Source organism: Scyliorhinus canicula, chromosome 19 (genome assembly GCF_902713615.1).
Source record: "Scyliorhinus canicula chromosome 19, sScyCan1.1, whole genome shotgun sequence".
NCBI classification, from domain to species: Eukaryota; Metazoa; Chordata; class Chondrichthyes; order Carcharhiniformes; family Scyliorhinidae; genus Scyliorhinus; species Scyliorhinus canicula.
In genome coordinates, this window is record NC_052164.1 from 6,728,922 (window position 1) to 6,751,105 (window position 22,184).

General features: G+C 43.5%; 2 protein-coding genes across 2 annotated transcripts in view; one reads left to right on the forward strand and one right to left on the reverse strand.

Moving 5' to 3' along the window:
- The window catches only part of mrpl45 (mitochondrial ribosomal protein L45), a 28,100-nt gene extending 15,221 nt beyond the window's left edge, over positions 1-12,879 (forward strand). Inside the window, 4 exon segments of the mRNA XM_038779200.1 lie at positions 5,037-5,154; positions 5,157-5,185; positions 9,227-9,400; positions 11,872-12,879. Of these exon segments, the coding sequence (XP_038635128.1) occupies positions 5,037-5,154; positions 5,157-5,185; positions 9,227-9,400; positions 11,872-11,970 (420 nt within the window). The 3' untranslated portion in view covers positions 11,971-12,879.
- A 4,330-nt stretch (positions 12,880-17,209) lies between these two features.
- Positions 17,210-22,184, reverse strand: part of si:ch211-156l18.8 (probable G-protein coupled receptor 158) — a 110,565-nt gene continuing 105,590 nt past the window's right edge. Inside the window, exon 11 of the mRNA XM_038779428.1 lies at positions 17,210-20,736. Coding sequence (XP_038635356.1) covers positions 17,317-20,736 — 3,420 coding nt within the window. The 3' untranslated portion in view covers positions 17,210-17,316. The remainder of the gene's footprint in view (positions 20,737-22,184) is intronic.

Here is a 22,184-nt window from a genome sequence, read left to right on the forward strand (position 1 = left end):
TCCACCTAGCCTGCACATCTTTGGGTTGTGGGGGCGAAACCCACGCAGACACAGGGAGAATGTGCAAACTCCACACGGACAGTGACCCAGAGCCGGGATCGAACCTGGGACCTCGGCACCGTGAGTCAGCAGGGCTAACCCCCTGTGCCACTGTGCTGCCCTGTGGTCAGCTTTTATAAAGTCACCAGCAGCAGATTTCCATGGATTTTTAAACCAAGTAGTATGAATTATTCACACACACTTTTTCCAGAAAGATTCATCACTGCTTCACCCACATCACAGACACATGTCACGAGATCCAAACTTATCTTATTGATGAGCAGGGGTCGGGAACGCCAAGACCCAGCAGGCCTAGGGGGTTTTGGCACAGACACAAACCGGGAACCGGCAGCAATCCAGCATTTTGAATGTCTTTGGGCCAAGTGCTCCTGTGTAAAAATAAAATGCTGTGGGCTGTTGGAGGAGTAGTGTTTTGCTTGGCGCATGCCTGAAATTCGGTGCGCTGTTGTTGAGCCTCTCTGAATCAGAGTATCTTTTAGAGAGAATCCCAAGGTAAGATTTTTGACGGTGAAGACCCGAATCCCTCACGAGAGAAACAATTTCAATCCGGTTCAACACTCGATGTTTACTGATGTCTGGGTAGGTGGGTTATTAAGAAATCCATGGAATTTGTCTTGGTTGCATCTACCATGTATTGTGCAGTGTATCGTGCTCGGCCACAGTTTATCTGTTAATTCATATCTCATTTTTAATACTGAATATTAGAGTATAAAATATAAATTGTAAATTGTTTTATCTTTCTGACGTATGGTAAAGTTTATTTTTGTTTGTTCAAAATCAGTGGAAACTTGTGGCAAATCTCAGCAAAATCTCTTGGCAAGTGTCTTGGATCTCAAACTTGGTTGACTTGTACCAAAATACCTTGGGGCCTGGTTTAGAACTATAACATACACAAGAAAGATACAGTAAAAGATTGGAGTTGCCCCCCAACAAATATGAAAACTAAACAGAATAGTTAACAATTCCTATGTTTGTACAAGTCCAGGGAGAAGGGCTATTCCACTTGGGAGCTGAGATTCAGATGAGTCCAGATTTGTGTAAACAGGATTTTAGAGAGTTTTTAAGAATAAGATTTGCACAGCAAGTAGAATAGACAGCTTTAATAATACTTTTAATCAGAGGACCAGTTTTCCTTTTCGAGGCAAACGTGGGTTTTTTTTGGCACAGGCTTTCAAGAAGGCTTTAAAAACCTTACGCTTGGTGGCCTGGTTGAAGGTTAGATGTTTCGGCCTGATTTTAGCAGTGGTCTTCACTCTGATCTGACTCCTGGACTCTGCAGTCTGCTGCAAAAACCAAGGAGGGCTTGTAATAAAAGGCTTTCAGAAATCGGAGTATTGGTCATGTGATAACTAGCCATTGATATATGATGGAAAATAATCAATAGTTTAATAATGTTAACAAAGGAGTTGCCACCTCTGATAAAATAGAGACATATAGGCATCCTTTTAACAAAATGTTTCTTTAAAAAATTTCACGTTCAACAAAACCATCCAAAACAATTAACCAAAGTTGCACAACAGAAAAAAAGAAACAAACAAGCAAGAACACATATTAACTATAACCCCCAAAAAAACTAAACAGCTGACGGTGACTAGCCCCTTAAACAATGAAGTGAATGGTTACCATCTTAGGTCGAACCCTTCTACCAACCCCCTAATGGTGTATTTAACCTTCTCCAAATTTAGAAAAGACATGAAGAACATATCAGCCATGATCGAATGGCAGAGCAGACTTGATGGGCTGATAACCTAACTCTGTGCCTATAGCTTATGGTTTTATGAGGTCACCCAACCAAACTGAGGCACTAGGTGGAGTAGGAGACCTCCACCCAGGCAGAACTCGTCTCTGGGCTATCAACGAGGCAAAGATGAGGACATCTGTCTTCACCTCCGACTGAAGCACCGGCAAGCCTGATACCCCAACTGTGGCCAGCAGTGAACATGGATCCAAATCTATATTGAGTATCTTTGACCTGGTATTAAAGCAAGAGGCCCAGCAGCTTACAAACTTGGAACAGGACCAGAATATGTCTGTGTGGTTAGCTGACCCCTGAGAGCATTGCTCACACCTGTCCTTCACCCCAGAGAAGAATCTGCTCATCCTCGCTTTAGTCGGATGCGCCCTGTGCACCACCTTGAATTGAATCAACCTTAGTCGAGCTCATGAAGACGTGTCTTGACCCTGCAAAGAGCCTCTCTCCGCACCTCACATCCAGAATGGGACCCAATTCACCCACCCATTTCCTTCTCGCCTCACTCAATGGAGCTGACTCTGCTGAGAGGATATGGCCATCGACCTGGCCAAAGGCAACATCCTCATCAACAGGATGGTGCCAAGGGAAAGGAGGGAAAGCCTTGTGCAAAAAATTACAAATCTAAAAATACCTGTAAAGACTGGAAGCAGGCAGTTGGGATTTCTCTGCCATCTCCTTAGAACTCCCCACTCTGCCATCTCCCCACGAACAGGTCGAGTCCAAACCCGCTGGTAGAAAAAGGTGGTTATTGCAGGTGGCAAAGACAGGGGACAGAGCTTGAAGCGGTGCCAAAACGGCTTCCAAATTCTCAGGGTGACGTCCACCACTGGGTTCAAGGAAAATCTCACCGGAGAAAAAGGCAATGGCTCAGTAACGATTGCGCGAAGGCTTGAAACATTGCAAGAGCTCGCTTCCATGTGTCCCCATATGGTACCGGGATGACTGAACCATAACAATATCTCCTGAATACTGGCTGCCCAATAGTAAAACAATAAATTGGGGAGGGCCACTCCCGCCGATTGTCTGTCTCTTTGGAGGAAAGCCCCATGGATTACCTGCCCAAATAAAGGAGGACATTCATTTGAAAAAAAAAATTTAGAGTGCCCAATTCATTTTTTCCAATTAAGGGGCAATTTAGCGTGGCTTATCCACTTACTCTGCACATCTTTGGGTTGTGGGGGCAAAACCCACGCAAACACAGGAGAATGTGCAAACTCTACACGGACAGTGACCCAGAGCCGGGATCGAACCTGGGACCTCGGCGTCGTGAGGCAGAAGTGCTAACCATCCGCCACCGTGCTGCTGGAGGACATTAATTTGTTGAGTTTAACAAAAAGGACTTGGGGAGAAATATGGGGAGGCACTGAAAGAGAAACAAAACACGTTAATTTTAATAGTCTGAACCCTACCTGCCAATGATAGGGGGGGGGGGGGGTTATCCCCACCTCTGCAAGTCCGAACTGACACTGTCAAGGTCAGTGTAATTTAATTCATGAATTGAAGCCCAATCGTGGTCCACTTGGACCTGCAGATAACGAAGCTAGTCTTGGCAAGGCGAGACGGTAACTCCCCAGTTGGGCTCTCCTCCCCGGGGGCTTGACCGGGAAACATTCGCTCTTGTCCAAGTTCAAGTTGTAACCAGAGAATGAGCCATAAATCCTGAGCAGCTTCATTATCTCATCTGTACTGGGCCCGCAATGTAGAGAAGTAGGTCATCCGTATAAAGGGACACTGATGCTCCACCCCTCCCCAATTAATCCCACTCCATTTAATAGAAGACCTCAGCATTAAAGCAAGCGGCTCTATTGCCAATGCAAACGAGTGCAGACAGTCGAAATAAACTTATGGTCAAGAATCTCAAACAGATACTCCCACTCTACTCTGTCAAATGCCTTTTCAGCATCCAGGGAAACAATCACCTCCCTTACGGGCACCGAGGAGGGAAAAGGACAATGTTTAGCAGGCGACATATATTGGCTGAGGATAGATTTGCTCATCTCAGAACCCGCTCCTTCTCTTTGAAGCTTCACTATTACCACATGCGGTGGATCCTCAGGACGAGGCCTCTGCTGGGGTATAGGGTGGGCTCGATCCAATGCAGAAGGGGACGTGAATCCACCCTCCGTCCACTATCTTACTGAACATCTCTGCATAGTACTTCGTGGGTGATGGGCCCTCCATCCCCTCTGGCAACCCCACAATTCAAATGCTTTGCCTCCTGGACCAAGATCATTCACCTTGACCTTCAACGACTTGTTCGCTTTGGTCATCAAAGACATTCTCGCTTCCAGTGAGCATTCTGATCACTGTGTCTGGAAAGAGCCACTTTCATAACTTTTATCGTGGCTCCATGGGCTTTCACGGTTTTGTTGGTCTTCTGCAGAACTGCTCGGATGGGGGCCAAGGCTTCCCTCATTGATTTCAGGTGATCTCTGAAACAATCCGCCAATGATATTCAAACCTTTACCAAGGCACTCGAAAGCAACATGGCTGTTAGTGGAGTGGCTGGAGCCCCCAGGATGCCTCCGCCATTTTATCTGTTCATGAACCCTGAAAAACTTCTGTCGACAACCTTCTGCTGTCACCTTCTTTCCCCTGACCTTTCTGGGTATTTCAATCATATAGGATCCTTATCCCATTACTTATGTGGGTTTTCAAAAGAAGTATATCCCGTGAAACTGAGAGAAATGGGCAAAATCTGTAGTCCTCTAGTAGGAGCCACCTTGTGCGTGTCTTCCCCGTACATTACGCTCGACATACAGGAATCCTTCGTACATGCCTTGTGCATAATCAGTTGAATTAGTTTCCCTTTGTTACCTGACATATATTGAGTCAAAATGTCTGAGGGCTTGCTGTCTCTATTTTGGGGTAAGTCCTGACGATAGCAAGTACAATATTCCACGAGGATATTGTCGGGAAGACCATTGTATTCCATTTAAGAAACTTCCAGAAGCTTGGTCAACTTCCAGTTCCAAAAATAAGGTGACCTATTGCAGCTATCTTAAAGGTTAACAGTGCCCTTTTTAAAGAGGGTGTATACAGGTTTTTAAAAATTTGTAAAGTCAGTGCGGCATGACGATAATTTTGCATTTGGCTTCACCACACCTTTGCAGGGAGGTTGGGTTCATCCAAGTTGATGAAAGAGGGTCACCGAGAAATCTGGATTAACCCTTCTTCCGATTGAGAAAAGTCGACTAATCTGAGTACTTGGTCTTCCCATTAGGATATGGTGCGTGGCAACAGGTACAAGACTATTCGCTGGAAGTTCCTGCAGTCGTTGGAGCCACCTAAGCTTGTTCATGTCCGATGCCCTGATATGGTCAGCAAAGGGAACCTGTATGGCAGGTTACCATCCGATTCCACACCCAACAGGTATTGGTCAGCCAGCCCCTTTTATCAGTGATTACGGGAGAGCCCAAATGAGTGAGAAACTTAAAATTTCGATAAGGGGAAGCTGGGATTGCTCTCCTTAAAGCAGAGAATTTTCAGAAGTGACTTAGTGGAGGTATTTAGAATCATAAGGGTATATACAGAGTAAATAAAGAGAAACCGTTTCTATTGGCTGAAGGATCAATAAAGGGCACAGCTTTTCAGGTGATTGGCAAAAGAGTCAGAGGCGACAATAAGAAAAATGTTTTTAAGTGTTGCGTGGTTAGGATTTGGAATACATTTCTTGATACGGTGGTGGATGCAGATTCAAAAGCAGCCTTCGAAAAGGAATGGAATAATTAGGTGAAAGAGAAAAGCATTGCAGAGATCCGAGAAAGAGCTGGCTGCTCTTTGAAAGGGCCAGAGCAGAGTTGTTGGGCTGAATGGTCTGCTTCTGTACTGCTCTGCGATTCTATAAGATTTGCAGGTGGACATTTGTTACAGTGTAGAAGAAATCTCAGCAAGTTATTTAGGTTTCCTTATTGGTGTAGAGCATGGAAACAAGCCATTCAGTCAAACTGGTCTCTCCACATGAGCCTCAGCTCACCCTGTTTCATCTCACCCCATCAACATATCATAGATACATAGAAGATAGGAGCAGGAGGAGGCCTTTTGGCCCTTCGAGCCTGCTCCGCCATTCATCACAATCATGGCTGATCATCCAACTCAATAGCCTAATCCTGCTTTCTCCCCATAGCCTTTGATTCCATTCTCCCCAAGTGCTATATCTAGCCGCTTCTTGAATATATTCAAAGTTTTAGCATCAGCTGCTTCCTGAGGTAATGAATTCCACAGGCTCACCACTCTTTGTGTGAAGAAATGATCTCCTCATCTCTGTCCTAAATGGTTTACCCTGAATCCTCAGACTGTGACCCCTGGTTCTGGACACACCCATCATTGGTAACATCTTCCCTGCATCTACCCTGTCTAGTTCAGTTAGAATTTTGTAAGTCTCTCTGAGATCCCCCCTCATTCTTCTGAACTCCAGCGAGAACAAACCCAACCTAGTCAATCTCTCCTCATATGACATTCCCGCCATCCCCAGGATCTGTCCGGTAAACCTTTGTTGCACTCCCTCGAGAGCAAGAACATCCTTCCTCGGAAAAGGAGACCAAAACTGCTCACAATACTCCAGGTGTGGCCTCAACAAGGCACTGTACATTTGCAGCAACACATCCCTGCTTCTATACTCAAAACCTCTCGCAATGAAGGCCAACACACCATTAGCCTTCTTTACCACCTGCTGCACCTGCATGCTTACCTTCAGTGAATGGTGCACAAGGACACTCGGGTTCTGCTGCATATCCTCTATTGTGTTTCTTTAACTTCCCCATAAATATTTTTATGCTATTCCCCTCGAACGCTCCATGTGGTCGCAACCACTTGAACCACTTGAACCACTCTCTGGGTGAAGAGGTTGTTCTTGAGTTTCATATTGGTGTTATATTTATGACACCAGGATTCAATCATCTCAGCTCTCAATCACCGCGTCATGCAAATATTGCACAATGTTTTCTATTCTCTGTGTGGCGATTGCATGTACTACTTGTCAAGATCACAGACAGATCTTGAGTCAACCTACCCCCCAATGGCATCATCAGCGGGTTAGATAATTTGTTGGTGCTCAGAGATGGAATTTCTGCTGTGCCAGGTGGAATTTTATACCTGACTTCTCTTCTTTTCACTCAGTTTCGACTAGTTTGAAGACGCCAACTTAAATGGAGGTCACCATGCAAACATAATATCTGGGTCATTGGCTCAGACACCCTTTGAAGGAGTCAAAGTATGTTGACACACTGCAAGAATAAAGGGCTCCTGCTTTCGACCAGCTGTAAATCCATTAAGCTAAAGCTGCTTTGAACCAGCATGTGAAGGGAAGGTGTCATAAGTATTGTGGTTCAAAATTGTCCCAATTAGAAGCTATATGATTTGCCTTCCACATCAAACATGGATTACGGTAGAATGATGGGGTGTAGATTCATTTGTTCTTAATCTAGGACAAAAGTTCGGCACAACATCGTGGGCCAAAGGGCCTGTTCTGTGCTGTATTTTTCTACGTTCTATGTTCAAACAGATGTTAAATACTATTTTGCTGACTTTCAGAACAAATGTTTGCTCAGCATAAAGGTTCATAAAATTGATGCCACGTTATTTGCTCATCTTGCAGCAATGCACAGGCTAACTCCACATCCGGTTCTGTAAGAGTTAATGTTACAGCCCAGAATGAGGGAGGTAAGCCCACTGTGCCCATGCTTTTTGAAAGTTAGCCCTATCCCCGTAGCTTTACACTTTTCCCCCTTCTAGTACTTATCCAGTTCCCTTTAGAAAGTGACGATTGAATGCACTTTATCAGCCTTACAGGCAGTGTATTCTAGATCATCATAACGTGCTGTGTCAAAAAGGTCTCAAGTCCCTTCTGGCTCTTTTACTAGTTACCTTCCAACTGCCCTCTGGTTATCGACCCTGCTGTCACTTTCAGATGCATTTTCAGATCAACACAAAATAGGAAGAACCTTTTGTTTTTACAGGAACAAACTAGGGAAGGGACTAAACTATAAGATAATAGTCGTTGCTGGGGAACAATATTGTATTTTTTCCTTTTGAGGACCACTTCATCTCAAGTTGCCCAAGGAGAACTGGATCGGTTTAACCCTGATTACTTGTTTCAGTAGTTTCTCATCAACCAGCTCCATAGTTATAATACTGCCCTGTTTGCTGTACCGCTGGCAAATCTAAATGCTATTTGTCAAGAAACTATTTGTTCCGTGACAGATCGTTCACAATATTAACTCTGTTTCTCTCTCCACAGATGTTGCCAGACCCGAGTGTTTCCAACATTTTCTGTTTATTTCAAATTGTCACATCTAGAAGCTATATATGATTTATCTTCCACGCTAAACAGATGTTAAAAACTATTTTGCTGACTTTCAGAAGGAATATGTGTATGACAAACCCATTGGGTGATGTTCACAGCTGGAAACTGACTTTAAATTCAAGCTCTTCCCCATGTTCCCGACCCTTATTTTGAAATCACACTGTGGCCTCACCATCCCTATCTCTATAATCTCCCCTCAATTCCACACAACACCAAATTATCTGCACTCCTATATAATTCTGCCTTCTTCAGCATCGTGATTTTAATCGTTCCACCATTGGTCCATGTGTCTTTAGTTGCTGAGGCCCTAAACTGCGAAATCTCTTCCCAAAACTTCTCCGCCTCCACACCTCACATTGTTCCTCAAAGCTGTTCCTTAAAACCTACAAAGTTTTTGCACATTCTCCCCGTGTCTGCGTGGGTTTCGCCCCCACAACCCAAAAATGTGCAGAGTAGGTGGATTGGCCTCGCTAAATTGCCCCTTAATTAGAAAAAATAATTGGGTAATCTAAATTTATAAAAAAAAAAACCTACAAAGTTTATAACCATCTGTCTTAATATCTCCCTTTGGAGCTTAGTATCACATTTTGCTTTATAATGCTCCTGTGAAGCTCCTGGGGATGTTTTATGACACTTTTGAAATACAAGTCTTTGTTGTAACCATTTACATTACTAAGTAAAGCAAAATGCTGTGGATGCTGTAAATTTGAAATAAACAGAAAAAGCTGGAAACATCTGTGGAGAGAGAGAAACGGTTAATATTTTGAGCATGTATGAATCTTCAGAGTTATGGAGAAGAGTCATACAGACTTGTGTCATTAATTCTCCGCAGAAGCTGCCAGTCCTGCTGAGTTTTTCCCAGCATTTTCTGTTTCTATTACAGGTAAGTTTTGAAAGGAGTACATGTCCTTTAAAGGAAGGGAGTCATGACAACCGTAACAGGTTTGAGGTGTTATTTTGAATTTAACCTTGATACTTGTTCAGTTGTCATCTTTGTGCCACATTGCTGCCTTCATGTGGCCATTATTAACTATACTGGAAAACTTTAACATTGATAGGATGTTAACTGTAACGGCACACAAACCAAAGCTGTTTATCTCTGCCCTCAGACTTTGGCAATTTATGACCGATTTGGTCGGCTGATGTTCGGCAATGAAGATCTACCGAAAGATGTCCTGGAGTATGTGGTGTTTGAAAGGCATTTAACTAATCCCTATGGTTTATGGCGAATGCATGGAAAAATAGTACCTGCTTGGGCTCCTCCCAAAGATCCTATCCTTAAGGTAATTTGTGAGTTTTACCTTGTGTTTGAATGTTTTGAAAGCCATCGCGTTCCTTATTCTCGAACGTAAAAGAAAGGATCGAGTCTATAACCATAAAACAGGGGCTGAATTACGCTGCTACGGTTTCATTTAATTCTTCATTTTTCACTTGCCCTGCCACACCTAATATCTATATTCATGCTTGACTCCTTCCTGTGCTATGTCTCAGTAAATCATCTAGTTTATAAGTCTGTAGAGAATCTGTCTACTTTATTTAATTTCTGTGCCATGCATACTCTCCATAAAACCTACTTGTGCTATGTTGAGCCCTGAATAACCTAATTTCTGTTGCATCTGTCTCATTTGTTTGTTTTTTAGAGAAAGATTACTGAATTTTTTTTTATTTATTAAAAATGCTTTTAATTTATTGAGTTACATATCAGTCAGAATGAAGTTTAATCCACCCTAATCAAAATAATAATGGACAATCATGATGCATGATCAGTAATTCCTAATCGTGATAGCAGCTGTGATTACAAAGCGATAACACCCAGAGATAATGGAATCTGATTTAAGAAGGGCAGAAACCATTCCATAACCAGCAATGTTGGTAGCTCCCAGTAGAACTGGAAAGCAAAAAGAATTGCTCTCTCTTAAGCTAGGAGGAAGTTTTGCCAAAATTCTCGGAGGGCAGCATCTGGAAACGCCAGAAGGAGAGACTGCTTGTAAAACCCAGCCCATAAAAACACAGAATAATACAGCACAGGAACAGGCCCTTCAGCCCTCCAAGCCTGTACTGGACATGATACCACCCTTGGCCAAAACCCTCAGCACTATATACCCATGCCATCCATGCATGTGTCGCGATGCCTTTTGAACACCGTTAATGTATCTTCTTCCACAACCTTCCCTGGCATCGCGTCATAGGCACTCACCACCCTCTGTGTAAAAAAACCTCCTCTAAACTTTGCCCCATGGACCTTAAACATATGCCCCCTAGTGACTGACCCCTCCATCCTGGGAAAGAGTGCCTGTCCATCCACTCTATCCATGCCTTTCATGATCTTGTAGACCTCTACCAGGTTGCCCCTCAACCTCCGTCATTCTGATGAAAACAGTCCAAGTCTGTTCAGCATCTCCACATCGCTAATACCCTCCAAACCAGCAACATCCTGTAAACCTCCTCTGCATCCTCTCCAAAGCCTCCACATCCTTCTGGTAATGTGGCGACCAGAATTGTGCGCAAATATTCCAAGTGTGGCCATACCAAGGTTCTATAAAACTGTAGCATGAATTGCCAGCTTTTATACTCGATGCCCCGTCCAATGAAGGCAAGTATTCCGTCTGCTTTCTCGACTATCTTATCACTTAGAACATAGAACATAGAACATAGAACAGTACAGCACAGAACAGGCCCTTCGGCCCTCAATGTTGTGCCGAGCCATGATCACCCTACTCAAACCCACGTATCCACCCTATACCCGTAACCCAACAACCCCCCCCTTAACCTTACTTTTATTAGGACACTACGGGCAATTTAGCATGGCCAATCCACCTAACCCGCACATCATTGGACTGTGGGAGGAAACCGGAGCACCCGGAGGAAACCCACGCACACAGGGGGAGGACGTGCAGACTCCACACAGACAGTGACCCAGCCGGGAATCGAACCTGGGACCCTGGAGCTGTGAAGCATTTATGCTAACCACCATGCTACCCTGCTGCCCCGTGTTGCCTGCTGCAACTTGTGTTGCCACTTTCAAAGATCTGTGGACCTGTACTCCCAGATCTCTCTGACTTTCTATATTCCTCAGAGTTTTGCCATTTACTGTATATTTCCCCTCTTATGTTAGATTTACAAAAATGCATTACCTCGCATTTGTCCAGATTAAACTCCATTTGCCATTTCTCTGCCCAAGTCTCCAACCTATCTATGTCCTGCTGTATCCTCTACCAATCTTCAACATTATCTGCCACTCCAACCTTGGTATCATCCGCGAACTAACAAACCAGACCAGCTACATTTTCCTCCAAATCGTTTATGTACACTATAAACAACAGAGGCTCAAGCACAGATTCCCACTAGTCACAACCTTCCATTCAGAAAAACACCCTTCTACTGCTATCCTCTGCCTTCTGTGACCGAGCCAGCTCTGTATCCATCTTGCCACCTCTGATCCCGTGCGACTTCACCTTTTGTACCAGTCTGCCATGAGGCATTGTGTCAAAGGCTTTACTGAAGTCCATGTAAACAACATCCACCATCCTCCCTATATCAATCATCTTTGTCACCTCCTCAAAAAACTCAAACAAGTTAGTGAGGCACGACCTTCCCTTCACAAAACGATGTGAGTGTCAATCTGTATGGTGTTTGATGATCAAGTTACTGATAAGTCCTGCACTTCAGTTGCACTGCATTTTTCAGATGTCACTTCATTTGGAGGAAAATTTTCAAATAGAAATACTTATTTTGATTTGTTTTTAAACTCTAGACTATTATGATCCCTGGACCCAAAGTCGAGTCATGGGAAGAGGTTGAGGTGAGGAATATTGAGATTCCCAAACCTGAATCCATACAGTGGAACAAGTGAGGAACTATGCAGAAACTGGAAATCATGTTCCAGCTTTGCTGTTTGCACGAAGGCGGCAAGTTTCATTCATTACAGCGGACACAACCTACCATCCTTTGACTACCAGATAGTCTGCCTATAACTGGACAGTGCCAATCTCTGGAGCGAGAGTCAACTTGTGTTGGAACACGTCACCACATTTCCTTCAAACCCAGAATCACTTAATCACTTCAACGTGAAACATAAGCAGCTGAAATTTCTTACCCATTCTAATCTTTAAGCAAAGGTCTTTAATTTTTAAAAATTATTATGAGTGCTTAATTCTGATCAGTTTCCCCAAACCAGTATATTACAGCTCCTAAAAGCCCTGTTCAGTGCACACAGTGGCTTCGTTTATACCGAGAGCAGAAACTTTATGCCCATTCATTGCTGTTGTGTTAAACCTGTATAAGGAGAGGAGCTAGAGTATCTATAGAGAAGATTGGATTCATCGTCTGGTAGTGATTCTAGACTGGTTTTCACTGTATCCATGCAGTGTGATTAATACCCAGGAATGTGTGACAAAGTTGTGGTTTAATAATAATAACACTTATTGTCACAAGTAGACTTCAATAAAGTCACTGTGAAAAGCCCCTAGTTGCCACATTCCGGCACCTGTTCGGGGAGGCCGGTACGGGAATGGATCAGGTTTGAAGGGATCATAACTCCCTGAGATGCCTTCAGTGGACTACGGGAAATTAGTTGAACTTTGAGTTCAGATGCCAGCCTTCCAGCTTACTCCCTTGGAATGAGTTCCAGGTAGAACGAAGGGTTCCAATTTGTGAATGTGATGGTACTTAAATTCCTTGGGTTTGTAGAACTCTGATTCCAGAGTTCAAGGTTTGCTGTTTCCATTTGGTAATGAATAATAAAGTCGAAGTCTGCACTATGCGTATGCGAGAGAGCAATATGTAATGCATTTGAGTATCAATGTTAGCTATGATGTGGAGCAATGGGACTGGGGTTCAAGTTCCCACTTGCAGGTTCCTATGTAATGAATTTTCAATTTATCAACCAGAGACCTGGGCTTCTCCATGGGGAAGTGTTTCAGGGCAGTACGGTAGCACAGTGGTTAGCACAGCTGCTTCACAGCTCCGGGGTCCCAGGTTCGATTCCCGGCTTGGATCACTGTCTATGCGGAGTCTGCACGTTCGCCCCATGTGTGTGGGTTTCCTCCGGACGCTCCGGTTTCCTCCCACAGTCCAAAGATGTGCGGGTTAGGTGGATTGTCCATGAAAAATTATCCTTAATGTCCAAAAAGGTTAGATGAGGTTACTGGGTTACGGGGAAAGGGTGGAGGCGTGCGCTTAAGTAGGGTGCTCTTTCCAAGGGCCAGTATAGACTCAATGGGCTGATTGGCCTCCTTCTGCACTTAAATGATATGATTTACCAACACATAGCACGGATGCCTCACAGTGCCAGGGACCCGGGTTCAATTCCAGCTCCAGGGACTGTGTGGAATTTGCACTTTCTTCCCGTGTCTGCGCGGGTTTCCTCCGGGTGCTCCGGTTTCCTCCCACAATCCAAAGATGTGCAGGTTAGATTGCCCCTTAGTGTCCCGGGGTTTTCGGGTTTGGTGGGGTTACAGGGATCGGGTGGGGGAGTGGGCCTAGGTGGGATGCTCTTTCAGAGGGCCAGTGCAGACTCGATGGGCCGAATGGCCACCTTCTGCACTGTAGGGATTCTATGGTATGACGCATTCTCAGGTGTTAGCATACAAGCCGGGTACCGAGTAAAGCTTTCTAACACACCAATGTGTTAGTGTGTCTGAATTTCATTCATTATTCTTGTAATCTGAGTGACTGCCAATTTATAGTTGAATTATGAACAGTTTTGTGTAGTTCACAAGAATGTGGGTTACCCCAAGCTCTATCATCCCAAAACTTTTACTGACAGAAGGATGACTTTCATCTCTCCATTCTGGCCAGAATTCAAACCCAAAATCTAGCAGAATTTCATTAATATAGCCCCTTTTCACATCCTTGATGTCCTGAAGCGTTTTACAGCTGCCAGATTATTTTGAAATGTGGTTACTGTTTCTCTGTCATAAAGGCGGGAATAATGGCCAAGACAACAGACCTTTTTATGCCAAACTGAACAGGCAGACATTGTTTCATAGACCTTGCCTTAAACTTTGGCCTGGAAGACAGCAGCTCTGACAATGCAGCACTCCCTCGGCACTGTACTGAAACAACAGTGTTCATTGACAATCAACTCAGTTGATCTTGATACCCTGTCCTCATCCCTGACTGCAATTGAACCAGTCAACTTGAAATGAAATGAAAATGAAATGAAAATCGCTTATTGTCACGAGTAGGCTTCAATGAAGTTACTGTGAAAAGCCCCTAATCGCCACATTCCGGCGCCTGTTCGGGGAGGCTGGTACTGGAATTGAACCGTGCTGCTGGCCTGCCTTGGTCTGCTTTAAAAGCCAGCGATTTAGCCCAGTGTGCTAAACCAGCCGCAGATTTGTAACAATAGATATTTTTTGTGAAGTAGGTAGTTTTTATATTTCCTTTGTTCCAAGTTCCTTAAGTTTAGTTGGTAGCTCCACCTGACTGTCGATTTGGCAATTCCATTCATTAAGGGCAAAATCATGTAGACATTTTTTTAAAGTTCTAAATTTTCTTTGTTGGCTTTTCTCTGGAAAGTTTTAAGAACATATTTAAAATTCATGGGATGCTAATACTTGAAATGAGGAACATCCTGGCTGCTCGAATTTATTCAATATACCATCTGTTTTCAATCTGTCAGAGGGATATACTGAGCCAGTTCATCAATGCATCTTAACAATGACGGCTTGGATTTGTATAACACATTTAATGTAGTGAAACATTGCAAGGTGTTCCACAGGAGTGTTAACAAACAAAATATGACACCGAGGTATATAGAGTAGATGACCCAAAGTTTGATGAAAGAGGTCGGTCTAAAGAAGCACCTTAAGGAGGAGGGAGTTGGGGAGGAATTTCAGAGTTTAGGATCGTGGCAGCTGAAGGCACGGCCACCAGTAGTGGAATGATTAGAATTGAGAATTTTAAAATCGAGACTTTACTAGACAAAAGACAATGTTGATTGAGAGCACAGGTGATAGGTGAACAGAACTAGGTGTGAGTTAGGACACAGCTCCAGCATCCCAGGTTCGATTCCCGGCTTGGGTCACTGTCTGTGGGGAGTCTGCACGTTCGCCCCGTGTCTGCGTGGGTTTCCTCCGAGTGCTCCGGTTTCCTCCCACAGTCCAAAGATGTGCAGGTTAGGTGGATTGACCATGATAAATTGCCCCTTAGTGTCCAAAAAGGTTAGGTGGGGTTACGGGGATAAGGTGGAGGTGCTCTTTCCCAGAGTTGGCGCAGACTTGATGGGCCGAATGGCCTCCTTCTGCACTGTAAGTTCTATGTCTATAGACAACAGAGTTTTGGATAAGCTTAAGTTTAAGTAGGGTGGAGTATGGGAAACCAGCCAATAGTCAAGTCTAGAAGTAGCAAAGTTATGGATAAGGCTTTCAGTAGATGAGCTGTTGTGGAATTGAAAGGAGACAGATTTGGGGATGGGGTGTACATAACTTCCAACCGAGTGCTGCAAACCATCTGTTCAGCCTCAGATTGTTGCCAGGAAGTTATTAAATAGTCTTTGCTGAAGAAAATGTTTTAAAATAAATTGGGGAATCCACTGGAGAAAACTCTGCAAAAAAAAATAACTCATCACCCATTACATTGAGTGTGTTGTTTTTATTAAGTTTCAATTGCCACAATGCAATGTCACAATGTTGATAACCAGTAAACCAAAGGGGTAATAGACAAAGGAGGAAGATTACTCACTTGCGCGCTCTCAGTGGCAGGGTATGTGTGTTCTGCTGATGACAGGACAGATATTAAGGCTATGGGAAAGAAATTGGAACGAGCGAAGAAATGTTCTTGCTAAATCATTTTGTTTCCCTTTGGCAGGGAATTCAGTATCAACACGGACCTGGCAGAATCAAAATTAGTCATTTTATAACCATTTTAAATATGTAGGTTTAAGTTCACTGGTTTCGGAGCCTGAATTAAGATTTCCTCGACTTGAAGAAATGTTTGGGCAAATGTCACTTTCGGATATCAGCAGCACCAGAACTGTACTCAACCACAATCTGCAACCTCATGGCCCAGCATATCCCCCATGCTACCATTATCACCAAGCTAGGGGATCAACCCTGGTTCAATGAAGAGTGCGGGAGGGCGTGCCAGGAGCTATATCAGGCATACTGAAAAATGAGGTGTCAACATGGTGAAGCTACAACACAGGTCTACTTGTGTGCCAAATAGCATAAGCAGCAAGTAATAGACAGAGCTAAGCGATTCCACAATGAATGCATCAGATCTAAGCCCTGCCACATCCAGCCGTGAATGGTGGTGGACAATTAAACAGCTCACTGGAGGAGGAGGTTCCACAAATATCCCCAACCTCAATTACAGAGGAGCCCAGCACATATGTGCAAAAGACAAAGACTGAGGCATTCGCAACAATCTTAAGCCAGAAGTGTCGAGTGGATGAACTATCTCGGTCTCTTCCAGAAGTCCCCAGCTTCACAGATGTCAGTCTTCAGCCAATACAATTGACTCCACGTGATATCAAGAAACGGCTGAAGGCAATGGATACTGCAAAGGCTCTTGGGTACTCTCAATTCTTTAAAAAATATATATATCAGCCAGAGATGCTCATCCAAATTGCCATCCTGTCGATGGTTTGCATCTTTCGGTCCGATAACCCCTAGCTATAGTACCCTGTTGTCAATGGCCCAGGATGCTAAAGCAATGTGGTGCATATTTCAGAAGTGGGAAGGTAAATAGGTTCAAGTGTGCAATTGGAGCACATTTCCTTAGAGCAACTGCAGCTGCCAGCACAGAGATCATTCCCTCCATCTAATCCCATGGGGAAGACAGCAAAATGAACCCACGATCTCTAGTTTTCTCACTGAGCACTGACCAGACTTGTACATCATAGTACAAACAAGATATCAGAAACAAAGAGGGAAAAGGATCACACGCTGTTTGAAATAGCACTGGTGTTTTGTATTGGTTTACAATCTATGAAATGTAATTTCATTTAAGATTCCTTTTCAAAGTACCTCTACCATTGGTCCAGGAAACAATCCTACTATCTTTAGGGATATGCAATATGGATACAACTGCCTCAGATTGTTTAGTCAGTTGTAGCAATGATTTGAATATTTAATTGAACACAAATGTATTATTAGCCACTTCTTTTGGGAAGAAGCAGTTTATTACGTTGCACATTTTGTATTTACATGAGAAATCACAGTCCTTTATCTTCAGCTTTGGCACCTCAATAAACTCATACTAAATGCATAGGATAGCTGACAGTTGAATCGTTAACATTTTCTTCATCTTTTGGTTTTTCAGCTTCTTTCTTTTCAGATTGGTTTGCTGTTGTTGCCTCAATGTCCCAGGGAGAAACTGAAGTTAAATTACTTTCAGCTTTTGTACCCGTTTGAATTTTTCCAGTTGCAGATGGTTCTGTCCCCCGAAGACAAATGTCAAGAACTTTAGATTTATCAGGGGGAATTGATAATTCTCCTTTGTTCCCAGTATCCCAGGGACAGATATCGGCAACACTTGATTTATCAACAGGCGGTGATAATTCTTCCTTCCCAGTATTTTCTGTATCCCATGGACAGAAAGCTGTGATCTTAAATTTATCGATAGGAAATGTTTTCTGTTCCGCACTCCCAGTATGTTCTGCCTCCCAAAGACAAATAGCTGGAACTTTAGATTTATCAACAGACTGTGATGTTTCATCTTTGCTCCCAGAATGTCCTGTATCCCAGGGACAAATATCTATAACTTTTGATCTATCAACGGGCAGCAATGTTTCCTCTTTGCTCCCAGAATGTCCTGTATCCCAGGGACAAATATCTGCAACTTTTGATCTATCAATGGGCAGTGATGTTTCCTCTTTGCTCCCAGAATGTCCTGTATCCCAGGGACAAATATCTGCAACTTCTGATTTATCAACAGACTGTGATGTTTCATCTTTGCTCCCAGAATGTCCTGTATCCCAGGGACAAATATCTGCAACTTTTGATCTATCAATGGGCAGTGATGTTTCCTCTTTGCTCCCAGAATGTCCTGTATCCCAGGGACAAATATCTGCAACTTTTGATCTATCAATGGGCAGTGATGTTTCCTCTTTGCTCCCAGAATGTCCTGTATCCCAGGGACAAATATCTGCAACTTCTGATTTATCAACAGGCAGTGATGTTTCATCTTTGCTCCCAGAATGTCCTGTATCCCAGGGACAAATATCTGCAACTTTTGATTTATCAACAGGCAGTGATGTTTCATCTTTGCTCCCAGAATGTCCTGTATCCCAGGGACAAATATCTGCAACTTTTGATTTATCAACAGGCAGTGATGTTTCATCTTTGCTCCCAGAATGTCCTGTATCCCAGGGACAGATATCTGCAACTTTTGATTTATCAACAGGCAGTGATGTTTCATCTTTGCTCCCAGAATGTCCTGTATCCCAGGGACAAATATCTGCAACTTTTGATTTATCAACAGGCAGTGATGTTTCATCTTTGCTCCCAGAATGTCCTGTATCCCAGGGACAGATATCTGTGATCTTTGATCTATCAATGGGCAGCAATTTTCCTCCTTTGTTCTCTGTATCCAACATCTTTCCTGGTGCCATCATAAGTTTTAATGACAGTGCTAATTGTTTAGATTGCTGTAGTGAATAATTTACATCATTTGCTTTCAAGGTGCCATGTACAATTGATGCTGAGACATTAGCACCAAGTGATAAAGACCGTCCCTTCTTCTGATCTGCACCCGATGCCTCTTCTAAAATGACGTCCCAGGGACAGATGATTGCCGTATTCGCTGATGCCTGTTTTAAGAGTGACATGAATTTTTGTCGCTTGTCCCCTTTATCTACTGTACACTGTGGAGAAGTAGCTGCCATCTTAGACTTATCTGTTGACTGTGATTTTCCCTCTTTGTTCTTGGTCTCTCCTGTTTCTGAAGGACAAATAGCTGCAGGTTTATCTAACAAACTAACTGCTTCTGTTTTCTTCTCCTTTTCCTTGTCTGTACTGCCCTTGACTTTCTCACTTACTTTCCTTGACTCCTCTTTCTTGCTATCCTTCATTTGTCCTGGTGCCATTAGCAGTTTCAAGGAGTGGCCAAACCCTTTAGGTTGCTTCGATTGATCATTTTCATCCTTCACTTTCAAGGATCCATGCATAGGTGGACCTGGAGAACCAACACAGACCGACAAAGACCTCCCCTTTTTCTGATCTATACTTGAGTCCATTGATGATGTCTCATCTGCCATCGTGTCCCATGGACAAATGATTGAGCTATTGCTTGATGCTTGTTTCATGAGTGTAATGTACTTTTCCCGCTTGTCCCCTTTATCTACTGTACCCAGTGGAGACGTATCTGTCTTTTTAGACTTATCTGTTGACTGTGATTTTCCCTCTTTGTTCTTGGTCTCTCCTGTTTCTGAAGGATGAATAGCTGCAGTTGCAGATTTGTCTAATGAACTCACAGCTTCTGTTTTCTTCTCCTTTTCCTTGTCTGTACCACTCTTGAATTTCTCACTTACTTTCTTTGATTTCTCTTTCTTGCTATCCTTCATTTGTCCTGGTGCCGTTAGGAGTTTCAAGGACAATCCAAACCCTTTAGGTTTATTCAATGAGTCATTTTCATCCTTCACTTTCAAGGCTCCATGCATAGGTGGCCCTGGAGAACCAACACAGACCGACAAAGACCTCCCCTTTTTCTGATCTATACTTGAGTCCATTGATGATGTCTCATCTGCCATCATGTCCCATGGACAAATGATTGAGCTATTGCTTGATGCTTGTTTCATGAGTGAAATGTATTGTTCCCGCTTTCTCTCACCTAGAGTAGCATCTGTTTTTATTTTATCAATTGTTTCAGAAGATAAATGTATTTTATCAACCTTGGGAGACACTGATGTTCGACGAGTGCTGCCGTTTCTTGAATATTCAATGGTTCTTTGCTGCACAGCTGAATCAGACATTTTATTTGCCTCCTCCAACTGTGCTGGAGCTGTGGGGGGATATAGCTTAGCTGGTGCCTGCCTGGTCGACGGCTTATTTTGAACTCTATCTCCCACCTGTTTTGTGTTCTCTTCACACTTTTTTGTCAGCGTCAATGCCTTTTCTCTTGCACAGCTAACAACACTAAGCGATTTATGCAGTGTGCCTGGCTTGACATTTAATGGGTTCATATCCACAGTTAGGTTGTGTGCACTGGCAGACTTGTACACTAAAGGGGCGTCATCTAATGAGTCAATGTCATATCTCTGGGAGGCTTTCTTTGCGAGTTTCTTTCTCATCAGTGAATCCAATAGGGAAGGATCTCTGCAGGAATCAGTTCTGCTGATATGACCATCCCGATGCTCCCTGACATGGTCATAGGTACTGTGAGATTTTCTTATTGAGAAAACACGATGTTTTATGGAATCTTCTTTTGCTTTCATGCTGGAGCTGGCAGAACCATAAAGCTTTTTCCTGTAGGAACCTGCATAACTGCTCCCTGCAATAGATCCATCCCTGCTGCACTGTCTGCTCATTGACTCTGGAATTTCAGAGATACGTTTAATGATTGAGCGACCCAGAGCTCTTCGGGAACTCCTCTTTTTCTGCAGGTGTGGGTTATTGGCTGTCATCTTCTTTGTCTTATGCACTTCCAACTGGCCATAAAGCTTCTTCAGTTCATCCTGCAGAAGAAGGAAGAAAGTGTCGATAAAGTATTAATGTTTTCCAAAAGTTTCCTGAGCAACCTACTGGCATCTTTTCACCTTCCTGCCAGCGTATCGTTCATGGGAAGATGATACTGTATTTCTTTTGTGGTCACTGGAGAGATACAACAAAAATCTATTTGCTTATACCTGTTGTGACCTCACTACTTGTATTGGCAACCCTCCAGGGCAGTCTGGGAATTGAAGATTAATCTCTCGGACATCACCACAACCCAAAGACGAGAAAAATCAATGTTGTCAAATACAAAATTGTGTGTTTCTCCATTCTCTTAGAGCATTATTTAATTGATTATAAAAGTAGAGGAGATTTGGGAGGAAGCAAAGCCTGTATAACAATCAAGAATCATCCGATTGAGTAATGGGAAGTTTAGTTTGCTTTCTTTTAAAAAGATTTTAGAGTACCCAATTCATTTTTTCCAATTAAGGGGAAATTTAGTGTGGCCAACCCACCCACCCTGCACATCTTTGGGTTGTGGGGGGCGAAACCCATGCAAACACGGGGAGAATGTGCAAACTCCACACGGACAGTGACCCAGAGCCGGGATGGAACCTGGGACCTCGGCGCCGTGAGGCAGCAGTGCTAGCCACTGTGCCGCCCCGTTTTGTTTGCTTTCTGATCGGATGTGGGAAGACCATGAATGTGAGCTTATTACATAATCAATGGCAGGAGCTCTGTGATGAAACCTCTCAAATACATGTAACTAAGGTTGGCACCATAACAGTTCCATTGTCCATGAACATCTGACCCACAATAGCATAGATTTTGGGATGGCTGCTCCACCGCTGGTATGTAGCCTCTGGAACTGTGCTCTCGTTAAAGTATCTGTCATTGATTTAGACCTCTGAAGCTAACAGCTCATAGAGAATCGTACACTGCGGAACACATTGCAAACATAGCATAAAGAACATACATAGAAAACAGAAGCAGGAGGAGGCCGGTTTGCCTGTGTGCCGGCTCCGCCATTCATCTGATCATCAAGTTCAATACCCTATACCCTGATCCCACCTTCCCCCCCCCCCCGCCCCACCCCCCAAATCCCTTTAGCCCCACTGCTTTCCAAATGCTGTGCTATGAAATCCTTGACAATGGACTCCAGCAACTTTCCTACTCCCAGCGTTCAGGTCACTAGTCTATAGTTCCTTTTTTTCTCTCTACCTCCCTTTTAGAATAGTGGGGTTATATTAGCTACCCTTCAATCTGTAGGAACCATTCCAGAATCCAAAGAATTTTGGAAAATGACCACCAATGGATCTACTATTTCTCGGGCCACTTCGTTAAATACTCTGGGATGAAGATTATCAGGCCTTGGAGATTTATCTGCCTTCATTCCCCTTAATTTTCCCCAAACCATTTCTCTACTAATACTAATTTCCTTCAGCTCCTCACTAGAACTTAAGTTTCTCAG